Here is a 13892-nt window from a genome sequence, read left to right on the forward strand (position 1 = left end):
AAAATCAGCAATTGCAGTACCAACTTTATCATTGCCTAGGTAACTGGAGGACTCCATTGACCTGATTCAAAATGTTCAAAGAGGCTAATTAGACTGAAAATGTTCAAGGGTTTGATTGAGTAATGTGTTGTATAGTTGAGGAATTTGATTGAATAAAAGAAGTTAGAGGCTTTGTTTGAACAAAATGTGATAGTTTCATCAGACTTCTCTCTAAATTGTTGATCAGTATAAGACCGATAACTACAACCAAAGCTTGGCAGAGAAAGAAAGTGAAAAATTAACGGAACTTGGTGAAAAATGTAGCCATGCTAAAATTAGAGATAGAGATAATATTGAGTAGTTTACGCATTCATTTATCTCAAATAGGCAAAAAACAAAGAAAAAAAGAATCAGCCACAAATCTATGCTGAAGAGGCTGTACATGGTTCAATAAATAGTTCAGGCTCAAATTATTCTAGTATTTTGAATACACGATCAATTAAAATAGAATAAATCTTTGGAACAAACCTCCATATCAGTTTAAAGTAATGAACAAAACTTTACTAACACAGTACTTCACAGAAATTACACTACAAATTCCACATTATTCAGATTTTGATCCGTAATAGTGCTTCCATCTCAGGTAATGATCTTCGATTCCCAATCGGACGCCAATTAGCTACACTACTAGCTGCAGGGGAAAATCTGAGACCCTGCCACGGCCAACACACATGCCGAATTCTCCTGCGGGCCCTGTGTCTTCTCTCCCCCCTGAAATCACTTCCTTCATCATTCTCCAGTTCTCTCGTAAGCTCCTCTATTCGGTCTCTCAGACCAGCTGATCGGCTGTCAGCCAGCCTGAGGCAGGTCTCAGCTGCTGCTTGTGCAGCCATTGCTGTGGTGGCTAGCCTTTCTTTTAGCTGTAGTTTGTTGTTTGATGTTTCCAATGCGGATTTTGTTCTCTGGAGCTCGTATTTTAGTTGTAAAATCTGTATATTGTACTTATATAAGCTGAAATGTGTTTTCATTTATGCCAGAATGATTTCTGTAGCATACTGAGTTATTCTACTATTGTACCATTCATTACAGTCAACACACTGATTTGACTGTCAATTTTATTGAATGCGTATCCTCTGCATCAAATCAAAAGGAAATCTATTTGAGTTAAAGAATCTCAACCGTCTGATTTTAAACGGAGTCAATCTGACACCTGCTTATTACATAGGGGTCTTTAAATATTAATGCAGATTTAGTCCGCATGAAACTTAAAACAGATCGGACGGTTGAGATTCATTAACTCAAAAGATTCTCTTTTGAGTTAATGCAGAGAATACGAATTCCAATTTGATTGCCTATTAAGTTATTATACCTTTCTATATTTTAGTAGTATTTTTTTGGGTATTATTTGCACAACATTGGTCAACAAAAGAGCAAATTGAGGATCAACAGACAACTGAGTCTTGACAAGAGGGTTCATTGAGGCAGATTAGGAAATATTCCACTGCACAACTGAATGTTATTGAAAAATTAAACTGAGCTAAAAATTAGATTTTTTTCCCTAAAAAAAAAGAAAAGAAATTAAACTGAGCTTAATTTATTCTGAGTTGGGCGTTGGGTAATAATGTAAAATACTGGTTTAGTACAGTTCCAGTCAGGTCTCCGCGATTGTGGAGATAACACTGATGATGATATTAAATCACCCCTTTTATCTTTATTTTGAAGATTACCTCTTTTTCGCGTTCTTTAATTGCGGCTTTTCCAGCTTCCACCTCTAACTCACATGCTTCTCTCCACCTTGCAATCTCCTCTCCTGCTACTGTGATTTCCCCAGTAAGCTCTTCTACCTTTCAAGTTCATGGTAAAAGTTGTTAATCCAAATTCTTTTGAAGTAACTATGTCAAGGAAACAGAGAATATGTACACTGTTTGATAGTAGGTTTTCTCTTTCTTCCAGATCTTTTATGTACTGCTCATTCTCCTTCAGTTTCAGAGCTTGATCATTAGCAAGTGCTTGCAATTGTTCACAATTCAACCTGATCAAAATCAATTTTACAAGTCAAATCAAAGAAAGAAATTACCCTTTTTAATTAGTTAATAAAAGATGACAATAAATTAATCATAAGTTCATAATCTTCTCTAGTATATATAGCAATTAATGAATAACTTGACAATCTCGGTACATAATAAATTTTAAATTTGAAACCTAATACTACAGACATAATTTGTGTTCATCCATTATGATGCATAGTAGATGCCAAGTATTTTATAAAAAAGAGAGCAAATAAATAGTTGTCAAAGTTTTGAATTTGAGAGAATGTTGTATTATTTTGTAAACAAAAATGATGTTCTAAATTTCAAAACTTTTTATGAGGCCTGTTAAACTTTTATTTATCATCAGCATCTTCTCTGATCAAATCTTACCGTTGATTCAAGTATTCAACACAAATTATGAAATTAATGATCTGTTTTTTAATTTTGATTTCAGATGCAACTCTTTCTTAAATCTCCAACCTGGCAGCAGCGGAGTTCACCCGCTGGCCTCCAGGCCACCAATGGATCACACCAATTGCTCTTTAATATCTTTTATATAAAAAGAGATGTAAAGAGGCAAAGGAATATGTTCTTAAAAAGAAAAACTACAAACCTTATATATTGAGATGAGCCTATATGCGTCTCATTAGCCCCTCTTTCATTTTTTTTTCCAAAATTTCAGAAAAGTTGTTCTAAGTTATGATAATTGTCTTTCAAGCTATTGTAAAATCCATTAACTCTTGTTTGAGAAATTTTATGTATGGCTTCATTTTTGTTGGACGTCCTCCAATCTGCGACCATGCAACTAGAAAGGATACTAGACATTTGCTTGGGGTGGAAGGAGATGGATAAGAAATGATTATGATCTCCAACTTAAAGCAGTTGACAACTCGATCTCATGACACACTAGAATCCAAGCTTATGATCTCCAACTTGATATTTATTTATTTTAAAATTTATGTAATTATAAAATGCTGTTATTTTTAAAGCCCTCATTAAATGAAATTTTAGAAATGATTTCCAACAATATCTTCACCTTACATGAAGTGCAATTCGTAAATTAGAAGGCGATAATACAACCTGTTACTATTCTGTCCACTACAAAAGTGAAATACATCCGGAAGTAACGGGAGACACTAAGGAAGCAATTTGGCTTAAATTGTTTGGAGAGATATCAGCATATGGTGGTCCTGCTACCATCTATTAAAACAGAGTGCCATTCGCTTAGACGGGCCACAAGAGAAACAAACACATTAATGTCAAGTTTTATTTTGTTCGATATGTCAACTTTAAGGGCATATATATATATAGTGGACATCATAAAAATTGTTATTGCCGACAATCGAGCTAATATGCTCACAAAGCTTCTAGTTATTGAGTGCGAAGCTCAGTAATTGTGCGGTGTTGATTTTGGTTTGCAATTAGTTTGGTTTTGTGATTCGGGTGTTTATTTTTTATTTTACTTTTGTATTTTTGGATGAAATTTTGAGCTAAAAGGAAACTATTATATTGCATGTTCTATTTTTAAATTTGTATACTTTTCTAGTAAGAAGATTCTAAATTAATTTGAAATAGAGTATTTTCCTCTTATCCAATTATGTCTCTCTCAATTTCCATTACAGTTTGCTTTTTTTTTTTTTTTAATTTTAAATGCATCTTATTAATTATTGGATACCGCCAATGACCTTAAGATAAAAATTAACAAAAGAATCTGAAAATTAATTTAATCTCGTTATAAAGAACTAAGTACAATTGGAGATAGTACCTAGATTCGTTTAACGATCTCCTTAGGTCATTGATCTCCGTACGAAGATTCTTCATTATATGTTCCACAGTCACCACCTAGATGAAGTATTTTGAAAATTTGAAAATTTACTAAGTTAAACTTTGTTTAAAGTACCAAACTCTAAATAACTGGAAGTACAAAAATTTACCAGACTGGCGACCTCTTCTTCACCATCACTTGCATCAGATTTAGTGCTTGAATTAGAGCTTGCAACCGGATCTGCTTGCGCACTATCTCCACTTAGAACTCCCATAACAAACCCAAAGCCGACCTTTTGCAACCCTTTCTCTGCAATTTGCAAAATTGCTGCTCTCCTATTATCTCCATTGATACCTTTAGATCTCTTCTCCATTGCCTCTTTCTCCATAATAGCAATTTTCAACAATCCACTAATATCTCTGTTCTCCTCTGTTAAACTGAGAATACTATTTTCAAGCTCTCTTTTATCTTTTATTCGCATCTCCTCGTGTTCCCTAAACCTTAATTCGAGAAAACTCACAATTTTACAAACCGAACCTGTTTCTGAAACCAATTTATCTGACAAATCGTCAAAGCTTGATTCAACCACCTCAAGTTCTTTGAATTGCTCATGCATCTGGCACCCGATCCAGTATAACATCTTTCGTGTTGATCGAATCACATCAAGGATGCAAGATAAGCGAACATCTCGCTTGAAGTCCTCCTCAATCAAAGATAATATCCTAGCATGACATACCTTGATCTCAGTTAAATTTATACCTTCGTTCTCTTTGAACTTGATGCTTGACAAATCGTAAAATTGCTCTTTGAATTGATCATCCATATTGAACTGAAGTGTGAATGAATTGAGAAAAAATGGAGTGGGTTGATAAAGTGAGAAATCAAAACTAGAACTTTGGAGAAGTGGGGTGCGCAGCTACCGGTCAGAGTCAAAGAGTAGTAGAGCAAGGAACAGGTATTCTCTCTATTACTGTAAAAGATTCTCTTCACTTTACGGTTTAAGATTAACTCCCAGGTGCTTTGGGATTCGGGCTAGCCAAGGGGTAAGTATTATTGGGCTTTATTATTCGTGCCAAGTTAAAAAGAACGGTCCAGATCCAATAACTGTAAAAGATTCCCTATTATAGTACCGGGGAGGATATGAATTCAGAGAGCAAGAGCGCGCGGATGGAAATGACTTGGCTGATAGACTTGGTCTATCATTTAAACCGTAAGACCAATGCTATATTATTGCCTTTTTAGAATGACAGGATCATATAACACTATAACAGTCGCATAAAGAACGACAGGATCATAGAAGCAAAAATAATGAAAGTCGTTCAGTATTTCATTTTAGTTCTCATTAAAATCCAACAGCGTAGCCAGGATTTTAAACAGGCTAGGCAAACTAATTATTATTAATTTATTATCATTTTTATTTATATTATTAAATAATTTTCATTGAATGCATAATCAGTAAGTTGATAAGATCGAAAACTCGATTTTTTTTCAAAAAAATTATTAAGAAAAAAAATAATTTAAAATATTGAAGTATTAAATTTTACCTTGTAATATAGTTGACAAGACTTTTGTTTTTAAATTCAATCTTTTTTTGTACAGTTAAACCTTATAAAATAATTTTAGCATATTACTTTGTAAAACATATGTAGCACATTCTTTTGAAAAAAAATAACAAAACAAGTTTATTATGATTTCACTATCAAACCATTCTTAATCATTATCTTCTTGTTGTTATATTTCGAAGTATATTGATGAAAGAACTGTATCAAATTTGCAGTGACACGGCCGATTTAACTGATTGAGAAATTTAACTTAGCCAGGGATAGACAAAATTCAAATTCAAAGATAGACAGAACCCACATCTAAACCAACTATATATGAATATGGTATCGCTTATTAATCAGGGGTAGGCAGCTGCTTGTTGTGGATGTACGTGACTATGCCACTAAACACATTGTTATTTTATCAAATGTAGTAATTTATAGTGGAGAAACTTTTCATTTAACTGTTTTGTTTAAAGCGCGAGGCGTCAAAACCAGCTTTGTATTTCATGTGTTGTATATAAATTGACACAATTTAATTTTATCTTAACAAATTCAAATTTAAATTTCGAATGAAGCATCTAATATTTTGTTTTTTACATGACATGATCACTGCATGCGTATTGAAAATTGTAAAATTTAAATGTTGTTAAAAACATTTTATTCGACGTTTGTTGTAAATTGAAGAATATATTTGTAATGCAAATTAGATTTGTAGGAGATGAGGGCAACAATAATTTTTAAATGTAAATTGAATGAGAACGGAGTAGATCCGATGCTTATTGGACTTATTTTTTAGATCCAATGAGCTGTATGATCATCCAATCTGTCTTAATATCTGTGCGCACGAAAATTGAAGTAAAAATACATCTCATGAGATTGATGAAGAATTTAACAGGTCATATAAATGATCAATATTGGACAATGTGCGGCAGTTAACGAAGAGTCGAGACTCGAGAACCCAAAACTTACCCGCTAAAACCGGACTCCAGAGACGGTACATTCCCTCGTTTTATTTACCGGGTAGAGACAAAAATGGGCTGTAACCGGCACGCTCAGCACTACATATCTAACTTCACGATCGCCTACAAGTTGTTAGTTGATTGGCTTGGTTTACAGTAAATCAAATCATCTATTGCCACGTCATGTGTCAATCTCACTCCGTAGGAATTCATCGTGTCAAGGTCGCTAATAAATTCTGCTTTATTGCACTCCAAGAGTCACAGGGACATCTGATATTCTGTATCAATAACTGTGTATAAAAAATCCGAAGTAAGATCTTCATAAAGATAATTCCTGTCCGTTGTATAATTTTATATTGGATTAGCAACATAACATCCGATTTTCAGTTTCTCTCTGTCCTTTTCTTGAAATGTCTAAATATTTACTTGTGCGCGGAACTCTACGCCTGCACAATACCATTACCTGAGAAATGGACCCCACTAACAAAATGAACCAATCGCGCCTTGTTTCGGTAACACCAGATGGTGTTTTGGGTTTAGTTTTTAAAGCGAGAACTGCCCCGTCGCAGTGCTACTGCTCGAAAGAGAACCTGCGCAGAAAGAGAAAACGGAAACAGGCAGAACCGAAAATGGAAACAAAGTGATGGAGAAGAAACAAGAGACCGAAGAGTTATAACAAAAATAAAAAAGAGAGAAAACGAGAAAGAGCAGTAGAATCGGAAGAGAAAGAAACAATATAGCGAAAGAAAATAAAAAAGAAAGCAAAAATATGAACGAACCACAGTCGACTCACTCCAATCTCTCTCGCGGCGACGATGCTATCGTTCAGAGCAAACTTGAGATTCCTCGACTCGAATCCATTAAGACGGATCTCCCAAGATCCGACTCGTCATCTCAAAACTCTACTCCCAGAACCCTAACCCCTAACAACCCCGAAGGTTTCTTCAAGACGAGGCTGTGCAACAATTTTACCAACAAGGGTTCCTGCGGGTACGGCGACGAATGCACCTTTGCTCATGGCATGGAGGACTTGCGCAGCTCGTGGGAAGGGAGAATTAGGGTTTGCAAGATGCATATGAGGAGCGGGAAGTGCACTTACGGCGCGAACTGTAGCTACTTGCATGTCGAGACTGGGGATGGCTCCTGTGTAAGTGCCGCTGATAAGAAGCGCACGGGTTTTTGCAAGACAAATCCCTGCTTCAGTTGGAGAACCTCAGGGAAGTGCTCTTATGGTGCTTATTGCAGATTTATTCATGCTAATGAAGGTGCGTACTCTGGAAAATGTTGAACATATATATAATGAACTGTTTGGTTGATTAATTATATATGATTTCTTTGGGTCGTGTTTTGCTCTTTCCCTTCGTTTGTGAGAAAATCTGCAACATTTTTGGGGATTTGATGTTAGTTTTGGGTTTCAGTAGGTTCGTTTTTATCAAATCGTAAGTGTAATGCACTCAATTCAGAATTAATGTTTTGTGTTGACTCAGTAAAAGTAATTTGTACACTTAATCAAAACAAGTGGAAGGTAGTGAGTGTACTGTTTTTTGTATTACAAAAATATGCCTATTTTAGTTATCTTAGAAAACAGAATCAAAACTCCACAGATAAAAAACTGTATTGAAAATGCCCAAAGTAGGAAATTCATCTTAGCCTAGGTAGTGTTTATCGAGTATATCTTGGTTAACACTACTGGTCAATTTTCACTGGGAAAAATATGTTTTTTTTCTCAGAACACTTGAAACAGAATATGTTTTCCTTTAAAAAATTTAGAACACAGCCATTGGGGGCCCATGGGCTCACGATGTCAATTCTTCACTTTTTCTCTCCTCCATTTTCATATTTGAAAAAAAAATTTCCTCATGTCATATTTCAAAACTTTTCTCAATTATATTTCAGTAATCAATATGACCAAATTGGTAATATCTTCAGAATTAGAAACTGTATAATTTCAGACTTCAAAATTTGAAATTTGAAAATGACATAATTGCATTATTAAAATTTTCAATAACAGTTTCCAAAATTAATTGTTATTATAATGCTTTGTTTTAAGTTGAAGGAGATGATACCGAATTTTGGCTCCACAATTTTTGGAACTAAATATTTAGTTATTGAAATTTAAATTTAATTACAAAAAAATGAATTTGAAAATTTAAGAATAAGAAAATTTGATATTTGTAATTAGCAAACTATGTTCTTCGAATGACATTACTCTTTCACATTTTGTTCACAAAATATAAAATAGAAAGCTGCTTTCCATATATATGTAAATTTCCTAAATATGCTCATGAAATTATGAAAAATGAAAGTTTTCAATTGGGAGTTGTGAATATCGAATTTGACAAATGAAAGAAGGAAAATTGGGGGAAGATCGACTTCAGTCCTAATGTAGTGGGAATTTTATTCAAGTTCTATGAAAGGCATTCTTGTACAATCTGCATCTACATTTTCATTTGTGATTATGCTTAATGGTTCTATGAAAGGCATTCTTATAAGGGTTTTACAAATGAAATATGATGGACATTGTTCTTTTTTCCCTGTTGTGCTGACTGCTGAGAGTGCTAACATCTAACACTAGAACTTAGCCCTTTTTTCTCCTTTCAACTGCTTACCAAATACTAATTTTAATACATTCACCATATGACAAAATACAAAGTTTTATCAATTTATTCTGTTGGTGGGATCCTTTAAGCCAGACATGATAATTTAGACAATATTACTCGAATCAAATTGAAAATTTGGCTATTAAACCTAACACAAGTTCAAATGTATCTCGGAAAAAGGTAGTGACTTGTGACCCGAGAAGAGATGGTTGCATTCATTCGACGGCAACCTTTTAACTTAAATATTTTTTTAAACAATGTGTCGAACTTGTTAAAGTTTTAACAAGTTTGATATATATTTTTTTAAGCTAAAAAAAGAAAATGTCAAACATGGGTGTCTCTGCTTCCTCGGCTACTGATTTTGACTATAAAGCTACCATTTACCAAATATATAAAATCAAGAAAAGGATCTTCCTATGAATAAGGAGTTCAAATCATTTGTTTACCTCTTTAGGAAAGCAAAAAACTGTAACCCTTATCTGAAAGCATGTCTGTAAGCTTACATGTTGGCATTATATTTCTCTTTTATCAGCATACTACATAACAGATCATTGTCAAGTTACCTGTTATTCTGCATTTTTTAATAGATTCAAAGAAAACAGGGGCCGGTGTGGATGCCGAAGGAGGTCATAAAACTGAAGTTCTTGAGGGTTCTTCAAGGTCTAGAAGCATCTTTTCTTTTAAGCCAACAGTGGTTCCTAGCCGCCTGAAGAGCGGGTCCGAGAAATTGAAAGAAATGAAAAAGGTAGATGGAATATATGGGGACTGGCTCGAGTAAAAAAAAAATTCTCAGATTGAAAATCATTTCTAGAAATGAAACGAAGAAATTTTGCATATGTGCAAATACTGAAGTATATTTTCCTCAGAAAATGCCTTTGATTATTGAACATTTGCAAAACTAATTTGGAAGGAAAAATAATGAGAATGTAATTTTGGTGGGTACATATGCAAAAGCTCATCCATTTATTGAAAATAGTATCTTTTCTTTTCTTTCTTGTTTGCTCTTTTTAGTTAAATCTTGCCGAGGAAGCGAGATAGTAAATTTTCTTATGTACCTTTAAGAACCATTTTTTGAATTTTATAGTTATTTTAGTAAGCAATGTTATGTGCTTGGCAATTCATTTTATATCTTGCATTTTGCAATATTTCTGTCAATGAAAAATATATGAAAAAGAATAGAGGGTTGCAAACACTTGTTCATAATTCCAGCTCATCCTTCACATGAATACTAATTGTTGTGGAAACCATTGCTTATAAATATTGTACTCAATGTCGTACATCTTATAAATATTTGCAACTGGATGAGTGGAAACCATTGCTAGTTTCTGGTATAGAGTTTAGAACTTGCTCAAGTTGCTCCACTAGTAGTTTAGTTGAAGTTTTTTAATTGCAACCTATAATATGGGGTTGAGCTATTTTAGAACAATGTATTAGTCTAACATGTTCATTTTTCTTTAATAAATATAAAAATTTTAAATTAAATTTCTAGAATAATATTAGATATATATTTCAGAAATTATGAAGAGACCGAATTAAATCCCAATTCATACTCATTTTTAGTAGAAAACAATGTACTTCGTGATTTAAAAATTCAATCCTTCAACAAATTTCGATTTAAGAGTCCCTTTTTTTTTCTTTTAACAAAAATTAAATTGGTACATGGTTTGAAAATCCAACGACAATTAACCGATAACACAAATTAAATTGCATGAGATTTTTTTTTAGATTTTAAGCAAGCTGTGATAATTTTGTTTGGATCTGTTTGGTAATCATTTTTATTTGGAATAGTTTGGTTTTATTTTCCTTATTTTCTTTCCATTAATGAGTACAAATTCATCAAAAATAAAATCAAGTCTAAATTAACATTTTTTTTTTCTCATGGTGTGACGCAAGCAACTAATGAGCTTAGTTGAAGATTCAGGCTAACGCAATTACAATACCACCAATGAGATAAAGCAATCAGATGATAACATACTTGTAAATCTGATATGTTTCTTTCAAGTATATAGACTTTTGGTGATTTTTTATAAGATTTATTTTTTATGATATAATGAAAATGGTGTAAATGTTTATATTCTTTTTAAAGAAGAAGAAATGTAATTTTTTATTTTCTCATAAATGAATAAAAAGAACGCAAAGACTTTTAATTGCTCATATTATATTATCATTACATTTCTTTTCTTCTTCTTCTTGATTTGACGATTGAACCTTTTTGTTTCATTTTGTTTATTTGTTGGATGTTTTTCTCCTATGAAAGAGAAATAATTCTTTTTTTTTGTAAAGAAATTTGTTTTTGATATATTGTTGCTTATTTTTATTTTAGTATAAAAAATATAATATGTCATTAAGAGTTGGGCTACGGTGCTTCTCGAAGTAAAACAAGTATTTTACTTCACACTCATATTTTGTGATTTTAAAGTTCAAAACGTCGATCCTAACCGTTCAAGTTGATATCCATATTAAATTCTACTTGGAGACCAAATTTTATATTTTTTAGAAATTTTTTATTATATCTTTAGAATTTTTGAATATCGCTGTTTTTTATGGTCCAGAATTTCCTGAAAAACAATGAATTTCAAACATTATAAAAAAAGTAAACAACTTCTAAAAATTGTCAAATTTGATCTTTAAGCAAAATTTTGATATAGCGATCAACTTGAACTGTTCGAATCGACGTTTTGAACTTTGAAATTGAAAATATATATGTGAAGTAGAACACTTGCTTTACTTCGTGAAGTACCGTAACCCAATTCATGTCATTAATGTTAGTTTTAAAATAATAATATCCAAACATTAAACTAAAATGGCTAAATTTTTTAAATCTAACATATTTCCAATCATAATTCTCATGCATTGAACGTAGGGGATTCGTTTTCAAATTTGTCTATCTTTCTAGTACCAATGAAATACCATAGATAATATTATGAAATCTTATACCCTTAAAATCTCATTTTATGCAATTCTACCTTCCCCGAACACGTCGTAAATTAACTTTTATTCTTGTTTTTGTCAAAAAAAAAAAAAAAGTATCAGATGTCATCTTCAGACTATTTAAATTTTATAATTTAAAAATAAATTAGTTAAATAAAATAATTCGGAATCCAACGAGGGGCAACGGGCAATGCACTGAATACGAGTAAATTAAAAAAAAATTTTAGTATCCGAATATTGTGGATTTATTCCACAATAATTAAACATTGAATATTTGAATTACATCGTATGGTGGCCTGCAACAAAACAAATTCCCTTGTGGATGATTTCAAATTAATTAAATATCACAGCTCCTTACTGCGCTTCACGTATCATGTTGTGTATAATTTCGACCACATTTATACTATTTTCGGCCAATTGGTCTGACAGCCTGTCATTTTTTCTGAATTCCTTTTTTTTTTTTTTTTCTGAATTTCATTGTCCAGATTCAATGTGCTTAACTATCCGCAATTGCAGAACTCGTACAACGTGCGGCGCCTATAATGGCTGTTGGTTTGGCTACGCTCTTTATATAATTAACACATGGTAATATTTCTTTTATCATCTTTAAATTTAAATCCATATAACTAGACAAATCGGTGAATAAAAAACAAAGGATTAAAATTGACAAATTCAATAAGAACGGTAATTTGAATCGGTTTTAAATAAACCAAATAATATATGCATTTTACAGTTCAATTTATTAGTATTTTATTTTAATATAATAGTTTGAGCAGAACTAGTGTGTTCTTAAGTTCACCAAGTTTCTTGGTGAACTCAAGTCTAAAACCCGTCAAATCGGTTTCAAATAATGTATCCGAACCGTTGAAACCCGTCTACCATACGAGTGATGCGTCTACATATAAAAACTTTAAACATTCGAATTAATTTAGTATAAAGTCAAGCGATCAAAAAACATTCAAAAAATGGATGCATTAAAATTAATTTATTAATCTTCTAATTTTGACCGATTGACTTTATACTAAATTAATTTGAATGTTTAAAGTTTTCACATGTAAATGCATCGCTCGTAAGGTATGCGGGTTTCAACGGTTCGGATTCATCATTTAAAGCCAATTTAACAGGTTTTAGACTTGAGTTCACCAAGGAACTTGGTCAACTTAAGAACACCCTAGTTTTACTCTAATAGTTTTATCATTAGTTTATTTAAAAAATATCATTGAACGGTTTAATAATAACGAATAATAGAAATATACTACCTGAATATTTTCCTAACATAATAACTATACTGGAAGTCTGGAATACTTTTCGACTTTTCGTTCATCTTTTATTATTATTAGATAAAAAAATTGAGAAATAAATAAACGGGTTGAAATGATTGGCTTCCTCAGTCAACACCCCTTTTATTAATCAGGACTGACATCATGGACTTGAATTACGAACAAATTACTTGGTCGTCGTCCGGATTGAGGAGACAACACAAACCTGACAAAATAGAGGCTTCAGATCTTCTGTGGCAGCGGAAAGTTGGTTAGGGAACGCATTACGAAATTACCACTTGTATACAAATGAATTATTTAGGTTTGGTTCGGTCAAAAATTTGTGATTCGGGAATAATTTGGGTATAATTCAGGTATAATTCAGGAATGATTCGGAATTATTCGGACCAGAGATCTCAGTCCTGCAAGAGAGTAAAAAAAAAATTATGGAAATAATTCAGAAAAAAATTGCAAATAATTTGTAAAATTCGGGAAAATTCATAAAATTTGCGAATTATTCAAATTTAATTCGGTCAAAGTTCAGTCAACTGAATAATTCGGCGTTCAGTTCAACATCACAAAAAAAAAACGAATTATTCAGATTTAATTCACGAATCTTGTGACTATGCTTGTATAAGGGGATGCTAAGAAAAAATTTCCACATTTTAAGACTAAATTATTCTAACTTTGATTACGCCTATTGTATAAAATACTCACTTTTAAAGATATTTTTTTTTGTTTCTACTTTCTTGTTCATTATCAAGACAACTACTTCTCTAATAAAATCAGTATAATGACTTTTCACATTAGATGTGATACTTATAA

General features: G+C 32.3%; 2 protein-coding genes across 2 annotated transcripts; one reads left to right on the top strand and one right to left on the bottom strand.

The window, feature by feature from the left end:
- Window positions 1–428: 428 nt before the first annotated feature.
- Window positions 429–4647, bottom strand: LOC144576345 (ATP-binding protein). Its single transcript, XM_078326708.1, has 5 exons — window positions 3944–4647; window positions 3775–3851; window positions 1900–2011; window positions 1707–1823; window positions 429–968 (listed from the first exon to the last, which is right to left on the bottom strand). Exons 1-5 carry the CDS (start codon window positions 4595–4597, stop codon window positions 588–590), a joined length of 1341 nt encoding a protein of 446 aa, XP_078182834.1. The 5' UTR covers window positions 4598–4647; the 3' UTR covers window positions 429–587.
- Window positions 4648–6932: 2285 nt separating this feature from the next.
- On the top strand, window positions 6933–9655 carry LOC144543938 (uncharacterized). The gene is made up of 2 exons (XM_078292383.1): window positions 6933–7542; window positions 9465–9655. Exons 1-2 carry the CDS (start codon window positions 7047–7049, stop codon window positions 9653–9655), a joined length of 687 nt encoding a protein of 228 aa, XP_078148509.1. The 5' UTR covers window positions 6933–7046.
- The last annotated feature ends 4237 nt before the right edge of the window (window positions 9656–13892 follow it).

Source organism: Carex rostrata, chromosome 25 (assembly GCF_964058835.1).
Source record: "Carex rostrata chromosome 25, lpCarRost1.2, whole genome shotgun sequence".
In the NCBI taxonomy this organism is placed as follows: Eukaryota; Viridiplantae; Streptophyta; class Magnoliopsida; order Poales; family Cyperaceae; genus Carex; species Carex rostrata.

Coding starts and splice junctions, on each gene's coding strand:
- LOC144543938 (XM_078292383.1), top strand. CDS start 7,047: ATGAACGAACCACAGTCGACTCACTCCAATCTCTCTCGCGGCGACGAT. Junction 7,543..9,464: donor ATTTATTCATGCTAATGAAG/GTGCGTACTCTG, acceptor ATTTTTTAATAG/ATTCAAAGAAAACAGGGGCC.
- LOC144576345 (XM_078326708.1), bottom strand. CDS start 4,597: ATGGATGATCAATTCAAAGAGCAATTTTACGATTTGTCAAGCATCAAG. Junction 1,824..1,899: donor AAAACCTACTATCAAACAGT/GTACATATTCTC, acceptor TGAACTTGAAAG/GTAGAAGAGCTTACTGGGGA. Junction 969..1,706: donor TTAAAGAACGCGAAAAAGAG/GTAATCTTCAAA, acceptor TACAATATACAG/ATTTTACAACTAAAATACGA.